General features: G+C 34.4%; 1 protein-coding gene across 3 annotated transcripts in view; it reads left to right on the top strand.

Annotated features, from left to right (window-relative positions):
- LOC127798366 (SAC3 family protein A) overlaps positions 1–14,363 on the top strand; it is a 61,265-nt gene that overhangs the window by 39,665 nt on the left and 7,237 nt on the right. For 2 of the 3 annotated variants that reach the window (XM_052331891.1, XM_052331889.1), the window contains exons 6-11: positions 51–148; positions 6,755–6,935; positions 8,538–9,032; positions 9,822–9,962; positions 10,524–10,583; positions 11,730–11,860. In XM_052331891.1, the coding sequence (XP_052187851.1) occupies positions 51–148; positions 6,755–6,935; positions 8,538–9,032; positions 9,822–9,962; positions 10,524–10,583; positions 11,730–11,860 (1,106 nt within the window). The remainder of the gene's footprint in view (positions 1–50; positions 149–6,754; positions 6,936–8,537; positions 9,033–9,821; positions 9,963–10,523; positions 10,584–11,729; positions 11,861–14,363) is intronic. The other variant, XM_052331890.1, reaches the window with a different exon arrangement.

Here is a 14,363-nt window from a genome sequence, read left to right as displayed (position 1 = left end):
ATATTGTGGTTGCCGGTGCTGATTATTTCAAATTTATCATCTCACTTTAGGTCATCACCAAGGCAACTGCTGATGGCACACTTTATACACGGAACTGGGATACTGAGCCTCTTTTTCCGCTACCTGGTCCAGATGTGTCCAATAAGGGGTAAATTCCACCCTCTTTCTCTCCCTCAACCATGCACATACATGTCAGCGTCTTTATGCCTTAGTCTAGTCTACCCACTAGGTTTTGCTGCCTGATGCATTAAATTACGCTAGTTGAGATAATGGAGCCTGCATATGAAATAGCATACTAAGTAGATCATCTGTACCATGTAATCACCTCTATTTTCTTACTTTTGATTGCCTGATCTCAGTTTGATGGTGCTGATCATTAAACACTAAGGACTGTTTGAAAATGCTGTCAGTTTTCTTGTGTTCTTTTCAGTGTTGGTTTTGATATTCTTGTGTTGTTTCCAATTGATTTGGAAAAAATGGAAATTGAATCTGTCGTTTAATTTTGCTGTTAGTTGTCTGAAAAGAAAAACTGAACTTAAAGCTGTGAAAGAAAATATTACATGAAGCTGCCTTTCTAGCTGTTAATTGTGTATTTGATGTGTTGTTTTTTAATTATGTTGTATTTGTTGCTGTATGATGTAGTAGTTAGTCTTAGACTTGTGCTTATGTTAGCGCCTCTGTTATGTCGGTGGTTTAGGCTCTTGCTGATTAGACATAATCTGCATAGCGTCTACCCTATCTTGTTCATTATATGGGTATCAGAGTCACGACCAAAGTTAATGGCATCCAATACAGATCATGGTGCCTCTTCTTTCCTTCCACCTCATTCATCTTCGTCTTTGTCCTTTGCCTCGCAGTCAGATTTTGCTGCGATGACGAAAGTTTTCAGCTACATACCTATCAAACTTGATTCGAACAATTAGGCCCTGTTCTCTTTTTTGTTTTCAGGTCGTTTTCAATTTTCAGTTTTTCAAAATAGTGAAAACGTTTTTACTTTCATATTTTCAAAAACTCATTTTCGAAAACAAGGAAAATTTTTGTAAAGGAAACTCAAAACAACAAAAATTCATTTTGGCTGTTTTCGTTACAAACACGCTCAAAATTTTCAAAACACGAAAAACGTTACAAACAAAAAGAACGCGTTTTCAATAATCTCAAAATAAACACTCAAAACACAAAATTAAAAATGAATTCAAAATTCAAAAGTAAAAATTGAAACACGAAGAGAACAACATCTTACGTTTTCTGGAAGGTGCAGATTTTAGCAACAATCTGAGCATTTGATCTTCGGTCCTTTCTCAATAAATCACCGCCTCCAGCTAAGTATGTAACAAATCCTACAGCTGGCGAAGATAGAGCACCTATGATGAATCCAAAATTTTTGAGTTGGATGCAATCGGATCTACTGCTTGGGTGGCTTTTCTCGACAATTGATAAGGAAGTCTTGGCGTAGGTGATTCACTACGAATCATCTGTCGAGGTATGGTCGGCACTTGAAAACTTATACTCTCGTCAAAATATTGCCAAGTCTTTTCAATTATAGCAACAACTTAGGTCAGTTAAGAAAGATTCCTTGTCTATAAATGACTACATTCATAAGATCAAGACTATAGTCTATAGGCCACTCACTTGTAGCTATAGGAGAGTCTCTCAATGATAAGGATTTGCTTCTTGCAATCCTCAATGGACTGGATTATGAATATGAGACGGTAGTTAGTCTTATTACCTACCAAATGGACGATATAGATCTTGAGAACGTCTAGTACTTATTACTGATGCATGAGAAAAAGATTAAATTCTAAGAATTTGACACATATTTCATTTTTCAATGTTGAGTCAGTTATGCCATCTTCTATGCATGTAAATATGACTACATACACACCGAGGAGTTTTGAAAATTCGGTGCATAACAGATGAGGTTTTACTCAAAATAGAGGTGGTTTTGTAAATCGAAGAGGAAGAGGTAGAGGTAGAGGCAAACAATCAGGAAAGAGGATATACTGTCAGCTTTGTGGCAAGCCATGGCACTTTGTTGATAGGTGTTTTCATCAGTTTGATAGAAACTTTCAGCGAAATTCTCCTATGTCTAGTTCAAATTTTGGAAGGCCTCCAATGGTTTCCCAATCAGATTCATGAGCGTTTCTAGCCTCCCTTAGTGATTCTAACGAGGCCTACACGAGCGATCTAGGTTATGTCCAAGGAACTCGTTATAATCATTTTTCTCAGCTTGTTGATTCCAGAGCTACAAATCACATATCCTCAAACCTTAGCATTCTCTCTCTTTATGCTCCTTGCAACGGTAATGACAAAGTCTCCGTTGGTAATGGTAAGCAACTCACTATTTCTAATGTTGGTCTTGGACATTTGTGTACTCAAACCAAACCTATTTCCACTATTTCTTTGCCAAATGTTTTGCATGTTCCTACCATGAAAAAGAATCTAATTAGTGTCTCACAACTTACAAGAGACCATGAACTTGTTGCTGAATTTAACTCTAGCTCTTGTTTGATTATTAAGGACAAGAGTACCGGGGAAGTGCTACTCAAAGGATGTCTTAAGGATGGGCTATATCAACTAAGTTCAACACTTGATTCTGCTGTTCCAGTCCTCCAACCCAGTCTATCGAGTCTAATTCTGTTGCTAGCAGTACATCTTTGTTAGAATGTAATGTTTTTCCTTCAAATAAATGTAAGGGATAACTTCCATTTTGTCATGGATTGTCACCTAGTGTTCATATAACACAAAATGAAGGAATGTATCGTCAATGGCATGTCAAGCTAGGGCATCCGTCATCTAATGTATTGCATTTGATTCTTAATAAAATTCATCTTCCTTGTTCTTATTCAAGCGTCTCCTTTTGTGATTTGTGTAAGATTGGAAAACTTAGTCAACTTCCTTTTGTTGATTGTCCAATTACAACAAAGAAACCTCTTGAATTGATTTACTCAGATTTATGGAGTCCTTCTCCTACTTTGTCTATTGAAGGACATCAGTATTATATCATCTTCGTGGATGCCTTTACAAGATATACATGGCTATACCCCTTGAAATTTAAATCAAATGCCCTGTCCACATTTGTAACCTTTCATAAACTTGCTAAAATTCAATTCCAAACCAAACTAAAGGCCTTACAAATAGGCAATGGGGGAGAGTTTAAGGTGTTTTTACCCTATCTTCATAGTTGTGACATACAACCACGTTTTACTTGTCCTTATACTCACCAGCAAAATGGTGTTGTCGAGAGGAAACATAGGCATATAGCAAAAATGGGCTTACTTTGTTATCTCATGCCAATATGCCATTAAAATTTTGGGTTGAAGTTTTCCAAACAACTGTTCATATTATCAATTTGCTTCCCTCCTCTTCTCTCGAATTTAAAATACCTTTTGAACTTATTTATCACAAGCAACCTAATTATCTGCAACTTTTTGGTTGTGCTTGCTTTTCTTACCTACGCCCTTATAACAAGCACAAATTTGCCTTCCATTCAACCAAGTGCATTTTCATTGGGTATAGTCATGTACAAGCAGGTTATAAATGTTTACATCCTTCTAGTCAAATTTATATCACTCAACATGTGCAATTTAATCCATATGAGTTTCCATTCGATCGGTTATTCTCTTCTCCTGCTGCTTCTCAGCCTTGTACAAATGGATTTTCAACTCTCTTTTTGCTCCTGCTTCCTCTACAGTAGCACAACCCGTGTCATCTTCCTTATCAAACATTGCTATTCCCTCAAAATCCACAGATTCTTCCTCTATTAATTCTCCTACTATTGTTGTCTTCGCTTCACCCTTGTTCTAAACCTGCAGCCCGTAACACTAAACATACAACTGCACCTCTTCCTTCTGTTCATCCTATGCTTACTAGGTCCAAGGCCAAGCAGCTTCAGTTTACCTCTCCTCATGCCCTAATCAGTTCCCTAGTGCCTAGTTTTGTTTATGAGGCCTTTTTAGACTCACGATGGGTTAAGGCTATGAAGGAAGAATTCACAGCTTTGCAGCATAATCACACTTGAGATTTAGTTCCATTTTCTGAGGATATGAACCTCATTGGCTGCAAGTGAGTGTATCGGATTAAGTATAATCCTAATGGAATAGTGCTTAAGCACAAGGCTAGGTTGGTAGCCAAGGGTTTTCTTCAAACACCAGGGGTTGATTATGCTGAAACTTTCAATCCGGTTGTTAAGGCTCCAACTATTCGAGTTTTATTCATCTTAGCTGTTATTTTTTGTTGGGACATACAACAGGTAGATGTTAATAATGCCTTTTTGAATGGAGATTTAACTGAGGAAGTATGCATGTCCCAACCTGAGTGGTTTATTGATGCTCGGTATCCCTCCCATGTGTGTAAGCTAAGGAAATCACTCTATGGCCTTAAGCATGTGCCTTGAGCTTGTTACACTAAGTTGAGAGTTGCTTTGTAGTCATGGGAATTTGTAAGGGCTGTGTCTGATACCTCACTGTTTATTAAATGCACTTCTCTGTTGGTGCTGTTTGTATTGGTGTATGTTGATGATATATTGATCACCGGTTCTAATTCTGCAGCTCTTGGCGATTTTATTCATGATTTGGACACAAACTTTGCTCTAAAAGCTCTAGGATCTGTTCATTATTCCTAGGGTTTGAATCTCACAGAAATCACACTAGGATTTATCTTACATAGTCTAAATATGCTTTGGATTTATTGAAGAAGGCAGGTATGCAAGACTGTAAATCATGTGATACCCATATGGATTCTGCTGTGTCATTAACTGATGAGGGTGATTCCTTTGACAATCCATCTCTATATCGTACCATTATTGGCTCCTTACAATATTTGACCTACACTAGGCCAGATATATCTTTTGCAGTCAGTAAGCTCAGTCAATTTTTATCCTCTCCAAAACAGTAGCATTGGATAGCTTGTAAGAGGCTGCTTAGGTATCTCAAGGGTACCCTTGGTTTGGGCCTATTTTTCTCCCCAGCACCTATTGACTTACCACTAATTGTATATGTTGATGCGAATCATGTTGGCTGTAAAGTTAGCAAGTGGTCTACTAGTGGTGTTTGTGCGTTTATTGGGCACAATTTGATAGTTTGGAGTTCAAGGAAGCAAACAGTACTTGCTCAGTCAGTTGGAGAGGCTAAATATAGGGCTATTGCTCAAGGGGTGACTGAAATATTATGGCTGAAATCTTTGTTTTCAGAGCTAGGGTATAAGTGTGGTCAAACACCAATAGTGTGAAGTGATAATATGGCTGCTAAAAATATTGCTGAAAATCTGGTGTTTCATTTTTGCATTAAACATATTGAGATTGATGTACACTTTGTACGAGAAGAGGTTGAAAATGGTGAGGTTGAAATTCGGTATGTGCCTACTTTACATCAGTTAGATGAGATCTTCACTAAGGGTTTGCCAAGGAGCAGGTTTCGGTATTTGTGTGACAGAATTAATCTAAAGGAATCACCTATTTAAGCAGCCTTAGTTTTTCTAGCTTTTACAGAAAAGCAGCTGATCAGAAGGGAGTCTCAATTGAGGGGGAATGTGAGAGAAAATATTACATGAAGCTGCCTTTCTAGCTGTTAATTGTGTATTTGATGTGTTGTTTTTTAATTACGTTGTATTTGTTGCTGTATGATGTAGTAGTTAGTCTTAGACTTGCGCTTATGTTAGTGCCTCTGTCATGTCGGTGGTTTAGGCTCTTGCTGATTATATATAATCAACATAGCCTTATTTTACCTTGTCTTTTGATCATTCTTTCATTTGAGTAATATTCAGAGCTTTTCTTCCTCTTCGTTTGTGCCCTAGTGTCTGCCCTATCTTGTTCATTACAAAAGCAGCATCTGATTTTTGTGTTTTTGTACAAATTTTTAATATAATTATATTATTACTATAACATTAATAATAGTTAATAATAATATTATTTATAATTATAGTAATATGGATAATAATATTATATAATATATTATATGCAGTATGATATCTAATATTATATGTATATATTATATTATATGTTTATATACCGTGCAATATTATACATGTGTGTGTATAGAGAGAGTGGAATGAACTCAACATGGAAAGAGGTTTTTGGGTGTTTCTTTTTTTTGCAGTTTTTTATTTTTTTTATTTGGTTTTTTCATTATTTTTAACACCAAAAACAAAATAAAACATGATTTTCAGTTTTCTTTTCAAAAATTTTAGAAATTAACTCAAATTCAAACTGGCCATATAAATTGTTGTGGAAATATCATATTTTGATATTTTATGGACAATGTAAATACTGAACAAGCCTTCTTTATTCCACCTAATAAAATGTGTTTCTGTTTACCTTTACCAGAATTTTTATGGGTTATTGTTGTGATTTTCTATTTATCAGTCAACGTTGAATTTATTATTCACCATAAAATGATGATAAAAAAACACCAGCATATTGATTCTTTCTGAACTCATTACTCTCTCTCTCTCTCTCTCTCTCACGCGCACACATTTTTCTTAAGATCTTGCCTTCTGAATAATCACACCCTACCATTGCAGGGGAAGTCTACTGACAGTCTATCTTGATGATGGATTGTCAGATTGCCCCCATTACAGACTATTCGATATGTATGTAAACTGAGACTGCAAGAGCATCTTGTGTGCATTTTTTTTTTCATTTTTTTGTTTTGTGTGAAAAAGATTCTGTTTTGTGAAGGATCTTTATCAATTTCATTGCCAAAGAGAAAATGTGTTCTATAATGTTGATCAATGCTCCCGTGTTCATGTTATTCTGCAGCAGTGTACAGTTCTCAACTCCTATTACTCCAGTGTCAAAGAACAAAAGAAGTCCAAGTAGGCGACCCAAAAGTAGGTGGGAGCCTGTGTCAGAGGAGAAACCAGTTGACAAGCCAGCATCTGTTACTCTTGGTGCTGTAAAATATGGTGCCTGGGTACCTTTCAGCGAAACTAACAAAAAAGTATCCTTTTCCTTGCATTGTAGCGTGCCAATTTTTTCACTCTCTACTTTGATTTCTTCTTCATGCTCTTTCTTTTTTTTTTTTTTAAACTTGCTTTGCTTTGCTTTTTTTTTTCTTCTTCAGTCTGGTTTTAGCTATCTTCACATTCTTATTATGTTGGTTCTTTACTATGTGACCTTACTTAGATCTGTTCCTATCATCATTTTGCCTTCATATTGAATGATAATATGCCTTCTGTAAAGAGTGGTAGCTGGGTACACCTTGTAATGTGTTTTGGTCGTGCATGTGTCTAACATGTGCATAGCACTTGGACTTATTGCATGAGTCGATGAGGGTTGTGTTGTCAGACGCATTTACGTATGTTTTTTTTTTTTTTCCTTTTTTACTTTTAAAGCCCTCATCACATTTTTTTACTTAAACACACGTGCAAGTTTAAAAAATAAAATATGGTTTGAAGATTAAAATAAGAAAAGAAGTGTTAATTTGCTAATTTATTCTTCTTAACACTAGAACCCCTAAACCTCTAATGTTTCGGAATAGATGTTCATTCTTTCTATTCCTAGATATTATCTATTTATATGAGCATATAGAATAGCTTTCCCAAGTGTATTAAAAAGATTGATTAAATTTTTTATCTTCACGTGTATATTCACTTATTAAAAGAAATATATCTAAACAAATGTGCTATTTGGATTCCTCATTACGTCTATAATCTTCGAAAGTACGAACACTTCATTTGGATATGGATATATTGGACCTGGTAATACAATACTGAACTTTATTATTTAATAGTATTGTTTTTGGACATTTCTAGAACTAAGGAAGGATTATCTTGTCCATGGATCTACATGCCAAAGTTTGGATAGAGACTGTAGAGCTTAGTTTGGGGGTAAAATATGCAAATACAATAAGTTATTTCCTAAAGGTGAACCTAATGCATGAGGCTCCCGCATTGTAACTTTCTTAGCGAAGAGGCTATTTCCTGACTTAAACTTATGACCTCCTGGTTGTAATGGTACCATTTTCCCAAGGCTCACCTTCACAATAAGTTATTGCCCAAGGAATAAAAATCACAAATATGAGTGCTAGTTATAACTTTGACAAAAATAGTTATTTGTTTATCTGTTGAATGATGTTTATGTTACCATTATGATAGATGTGAATTGTATGTTCATATTGGATTAATGGTTTTCTTAATATTTTTATATTATTACATGTTATTTTTATATTGTTTTATGTTACCACTATGATAGGTATGGATATCATGTTCATATTGGATTAATGGTTTTCTTACTATTTTTATATTATTACATGGTATTTTTATATTGAATTAGTGGTACTTATTCAATATTTTAGTGCTTTTTGGTTATTATGCTCATAAGCATTGCTAATTAAAAATATTAAGATTTGTATATATATATATATGTATATATCCTTTTCTTTATATAAAATTTCAAATTGCTGTATCCCTTGGTTTAAATTGGATTTGTAATTATGATATCTTGTGTCTATATCAGTGTCAGTGTCTCCTAGTTTAGAATTCTAACTTAAGGAGTATGCACCTATTGTAGATATTTAAACCATCCATCTCATCTCCTGCAGGTTTCAGGTGGAAAATTGGAGAACAAGGATGGTGGTTTGAGCAGTATAAGATTTTCTTTCTCTGAACAGAGAACTACAAACAGAAATATCTTGAATTCAGTTAAGAGGCAGCGTCTTGGTGACGCTCCAGATGCATCTAATAACAGTGACACATCCAGTGACAGTGATAAGGAACAAAGTTTAACTGCATACTATTCAAGTGCCATAGCACTTGCAAATACACCAGAGGAAAGGAAGAGGCGGGAAAGTCGGTCAAGGAGATTTGAAAAGGGACAAGGAAATCGAGCAGAAAATAATCATTTTAGATCAAAAAATGTTGGAGTTGGAAATTTGTATGCTAGAAGAGCTAATGCATTGGTACTTAGTAAAAACTTTGAAGATGGTGGCAACAGGGCTGTTGAAGATATTGATTGGGATGCCCTCACTGTCAAAGGGACCTGCCAAGATATTGAGAAACGCTATTTGCGCCTCACTTCTGCACCTGATCCTGCTACCGTAATATTCATTCTATTTCATTATTTTTTAAAGTTAAAATAGAATATAAATTATTAGCTAGTGGGTTTTGTTGCATGACTTACGCACTGTTCAGTTGTGGAAGAGAGCCTCTGTTTTCTGAATTTTTTTTCATAGAAAACAGAAAATTTGAAAACATGTTCAAATGACAAGGTTTTGCAATTAGAGAAAAGAAAATTAATTCTCTTTAATTCCAACTTTACACTATGAAATGAACAGTAAAAAGTTGTTTGTCCAAAATTCCATTACAAACTTAGACTCTGCAGTTTTCCTCAACCAGTCTTCTCCTCCCTCATGTTGTGACAGCCCCCTGCTTCCTTGTCCTTCCCTCTTCTCAATTGGATCCAAAATTTCCTTCACAGCTTCTGTTGTTGAATTGAGTCATCTCTCTCTCTCTCTCCACATGCACACAAAGACACTTTTTTCTAAGGTACTCGTCTTCTGAGCTATTCACATTTACACAGACACTTTGTTTCTGATTATTAATATTTTGCAGTATCTGATCATTCTCAAAACTGGTAAATCTAAAATAATTTTTGTTGTTTGGCTGATTTATTGATGTTTCTTGTTTGATTGCCACAATCGTTCTTCTTGAACATGTTTCCTAATTTTCTGAAGTAGAAAAAAAAAAATTCTGTATTTCACATTTGAACATGATTTCCAAATTTTTTGTGGAAGAGGAAAATTAGGGACGAAGTAGAAATCTGGAGAATGTTCCCTACAACTAAACAGCCACTTAGAGTTTCCTACGAAAACATACTTTTCTTGCAGGTGAGACCTGAAGAAGTGTTGGAAAAAGCATTGCTTCTGGTTCAAAATTCTCAAAAGAACTATCTTTACAAATGTGATCAGTTGAAATCCATTCGTCAAGATCTAACAGTGCAGCGAATTCGCAACGAGCTGACGGCAAAGGTATGTTTTTTTTATGATATTGGTATCTGGCTGCATTGTCAGGACCAACTAGCCTGGTAGGGCTGGGTACTTGTGACCAGGCCCTCAGGTGGTCTTTACTTCTTGTGATATATATATTTGACAAAAATGACCCACCAAGCCTTATTCCCACTAGGTGAAGGCAGCCATGTCGTCTTGATTTTGTTTTTGTTTGCATAAATAAATAAAATATGGCAATCTTGTGCATATGTAGGATTTGAGCTACATTATAGTTGTAATGCCAAACAATAGTTACCATTGAAAACAAATTAGTATTAGACTTCTTTGAAACTAAATTTAGTCGTCAGAGCCAGTGGACAGTTGAACAGATTGAACCTTCAGCTGGCTTTTTGAAATGGGTTGAGTCCCAAACAGTTTGGGTAGCCTGCTACTCTGTGCTCTAATATTCATGCAAAGGTAGTGGGTTTGTGTTTCACATTTATGTGCACGATCCTTTTTAGCCTTAAAGAAAAATGATCTTTACGTTATATTGCTAGTTAAGTTGTTAATTCTTTGATGAATGGGACCTTAAAAATATTTCAGGTTTATGAAACTCATGCTCGTTTGGCAATAGAAGTTGGAGACTTAGCAGAATACAACCAAGTTAGTACCTATTTCAATTTTTTTTTCCAGTTTCTCCTTCATGTTGGGAATTTTCATTTGAATGGAGTGATTGTGGAAGTGGGCCAGGACAACCTTTAGATCATGTTATGAGATTGTTTTACCTGCCCTTTCAGAAGCTTATTATGTAGCTCTCTTGTGAAGATGCAACTATTGTTCTGAAGTTTGCTTGTGCAGGAAACTTGATTAGTCAGTAGTCATCCTTTGGACATTTTCTTTACAAATTACATTTATTTACCTCTGTCTGTGATCAAAATTAATTGAGTCTGGAAATCTGATGTCTTATTACATGCTAGATTGGAAATACTTTCTTTTAAAATACAATGCAGAATATCTTGTTCCACATTGAAAAAGAGAAAGCTGAAGGACATTTCAATTTAGAGTTGGTTAGCTTGTCCTGTTGAAATTTGTTGGAGAGCTATTTTTTGTTGACTTGATTACTCAAAGCGGTATGCAGTAGTGGCATGAGCTTCAAATTTGGTTGGAAAAGTAATATAAAACTTTTGAGATTACTATGGCTTGCTGTTTTTGGAAAACCATAGTTCTCAAACTGTTTCAAAGTTGTAAAATATAAGGCTATTCACCATCCTTGCTAAAGTTGTGAATTTTCATCCTACTCCTCGTGTCTTGGCTTAAGCTCTCGGCCTTCATGCCACCTTTCGTATAACCTACTTTGCTCTTTTTGATTATTTTATAGTTTTTGGCTGAAAACATCTTTATAGCATTCACCCAAACCGTAAACGAGGGAAATGGGAAGTGTTTCCTTCAAAAAGATGTTTCATTTTTCAACGAAAACTTCTCTCCCCTCATTACCATCATCACAAGCCTTAATCCCACTGGTAGTGTTGGCTACATAATTTCTCTCTCTCCATACATATCTCCTCCCCTGCAAATAGCCTCCTCCAGGAAGCTGTTAGGTCTCCCATTTCTAAACACATTGTAAGAGGACCGCAAGAAAAAGTTCTACTCTTTTGATGGGCACTGTGCAATCAATTTCTTGTCTCAACTTGTTCACTTTTCCTTTCTATTTTATATGTTCTTTGAAACTGAATATGTGCATTATTAATTCTATTTAGATGTCCATACTAGTTAGAGGCACTAATTAACTTTCTCCCATCTTTTTTGCAGTGTCAATCACAATTAACAACTCTTTACTCGGAGGGAATTAAGGGGTGCCATATGGAATTTTCTGCTTATAATTTGCTTTGTGTGATCTTGCACTCTAGTAATAACAAAGATCTGTTATCAGCCATGTCCAGGTTTGTAACAAATATAGAAGGATAACTTTATCTGCGTTAATTTTGTTTCTCCTTATTCTTGTTTCAAACTCCTGTTGTGTAATTGCTGTTTCTGAAGTTGTTATGCTGTATTGGAATATGCCTAAATCCATTCAGAATGATTTTTTAAGTTCCGCTGCAGAGTTTATGGGGTAACATAAGTTCCACGTATGTTAAAATTTTGTTTTGATTTGTTAAATTACCAAATTTAAAATTTTGAAACTTGTTTGTTTAATTGGCATTTTCATTTAATGCCTTTTCTGTATATAAAAGCAGATGTATTAATAATTAAATTAGATGTGTGTATACTGTTGTGGACCTTGTCCAGAAATAATGGTATATGCCATAAGTTAACTCTCCGAAAATGAACCTCCACATATAGCCAACATACAAGATGTACATGCGTTATCTGTCATGTCAAGTGTTAGGAATCTGAATGAGTTGTGCCTGACCAAGCCAAAAACTTGGTTAGTGACTGGTTCAAGTCCTCTCTAACCAGATTGTGGGTTAAAGGATAAGGAGAGTACTTAAAAATGTTAAGAAAAACGAACAGTTTCTCACCATGCCCTAGAGGCTGGGTAGATTTGCGGAGGTCATTTGGTACACAGTGCAGAAATATTGGGTTCTTGTGGAATATGATGCATATTTCGTCTTGGTGCCATCTATGAACTGGTGTTGACTGCATTCAGCCCGTTCTACTTGGATGGTGAGCCTTCTTTCATTGCACTATACTTGTCTACCTTGATTCCTTCTCCTTGATTCTGAAATCCTACTTCGTGGTTTTACCTTATTAGAGGTTTGGTCCTTCATGTTTTTTATGTGAACAGTCAACCCATCTGAGAAAGCAATTTTAATATCCATCAGTTTTAATGTTTGTCACGTTGACATTTTCTGTATAGTTATTAGTTAATGGTTTGATTTTCTCCCAGAAGAATCGTCTATGAGTAACAAAGGTTCAAGGAGGGAATAGAAGTCATCCTCGCAATCTCTTTAAGAAACTATATGAAACAGCCAAACAGGAGATCCTAAAGTGAACCCATCTCTCCAGGGCCTAGTTTCCATAATCCTTGGTGTCTTAAGCTTGTTTCATTGTTTCTTCTACTTGATCCTGTAATATTTCTTTGTGGGCTGTTCCTCCTTAATTGTTATAAGTTTGGTATAAGAGCCAACAGTGCAAATATTTCCTGTTTTGAGCTTTCTAGAACTCCACCCTTGTCGTCAATTATAGTCTTTTTAGAAAGCATGCCATATGGTTATCACCATCTATGGATACTTAATATATAGGTCAAACTGCGTATGTATCACATGCTACAAAAGTATTTGCATCCACTCTATTCAAGCCTGTAAGTACAGAGTCTATTCTATGGCCAACTGTGGTGGATCGTTTTTAGGTCAAATTCAAAAGATTAATAATATTACACTGGCCACCTTTAAGATAAGATTTAAATATAAAAGATACCCCACACGTTTTACAAATTACATTGACCATAGTAAGCATTTGTCTCTTGACAGATGTTACTGACTAAATTAAATTACCATTTGTGCAATATTGAAAATACCTTAATTTATTTAAAAGGCAATAGATATTCTGTCTTGGTTACAAGGAAATGATTTCCCTCTGACCATTACGGTCTATTTCTATCTCATTTTCCTCAGGCCTAAGCCCATTTTTTTACAAAAAATTGATATAAGCAAACCTTGACAAGTTTTTATGAATTTTTGTACAAAAAATTTGATATAGGAACTTTTGTAGAAAAAGATTTATGTAAGCAGATTTTGACGAAGTTATAGAAAAGTTTTTATACAGGAAATTAAGCATGCTGACTTTGATAAAACAAATTTCATACATGTAAAACTTTTAAAGAAAAATTAATTTAAACAATTTTTTATTTGAATTTTATAGAAGAAAACATTGAGAAAAAATATGATAAGAAAAAATTTTACATAAAAATATTGAGCGTTTATACAATCAATTTTTTTACAACTTTGTGTAAAAATTTTGTATAAAGAATTTTATACAATGAAATTTGGATAAAGCTGTATATATATATTTTTTTTTTTTCAGAAAATTTCACTCGAACAAATTTTGAGAAAGATATATAATTTTTTTTACATAAAATCGTAAAGTTTTTATATTTATATGATTTTCTACGTTAAACTTTGAGGAAGATGTATAAATTTTTTAACACAAAAATTATTATTAAAAAAAATTGATTCTATAGAATTTACATGCATATTTTCCTATATTAATATTTTTATATGAGTCTATTTTCTAAAGTAAATTTTTTTTTTTGATAAATTTATTTTTATAAGAGTTTTTGGATAAGGTTTTTATATAAATTTATCGTAAACTATTTACTTGTGTAAATATTTTGCATGTCTAAATTTGCTTTTTCAATGTTTTATTTGTATGAATTTTTTTTTGTAGAAATTTTTATATATATAACCTTTTGTAGAAAATTTTATAAATGTATAACGTTTTTAT

Source organism: Diospyros lotus, chromosome 3 (genome assembly GCF_014633365.1).
Source record: "Diospyros lotus cultivar Yz01 chromosome 3, ASM1463336v1, whole genome shotgun sequence".
NCBI lineage: Eukaryota > Viridiplantae > Streptophyta > Magnoliopsida > Ericales > Ebenaceae > Diospyros > Diospyros lotus.
This window is presented reverse-complemented; position numbering and strand designations above follow the sequence as displayed.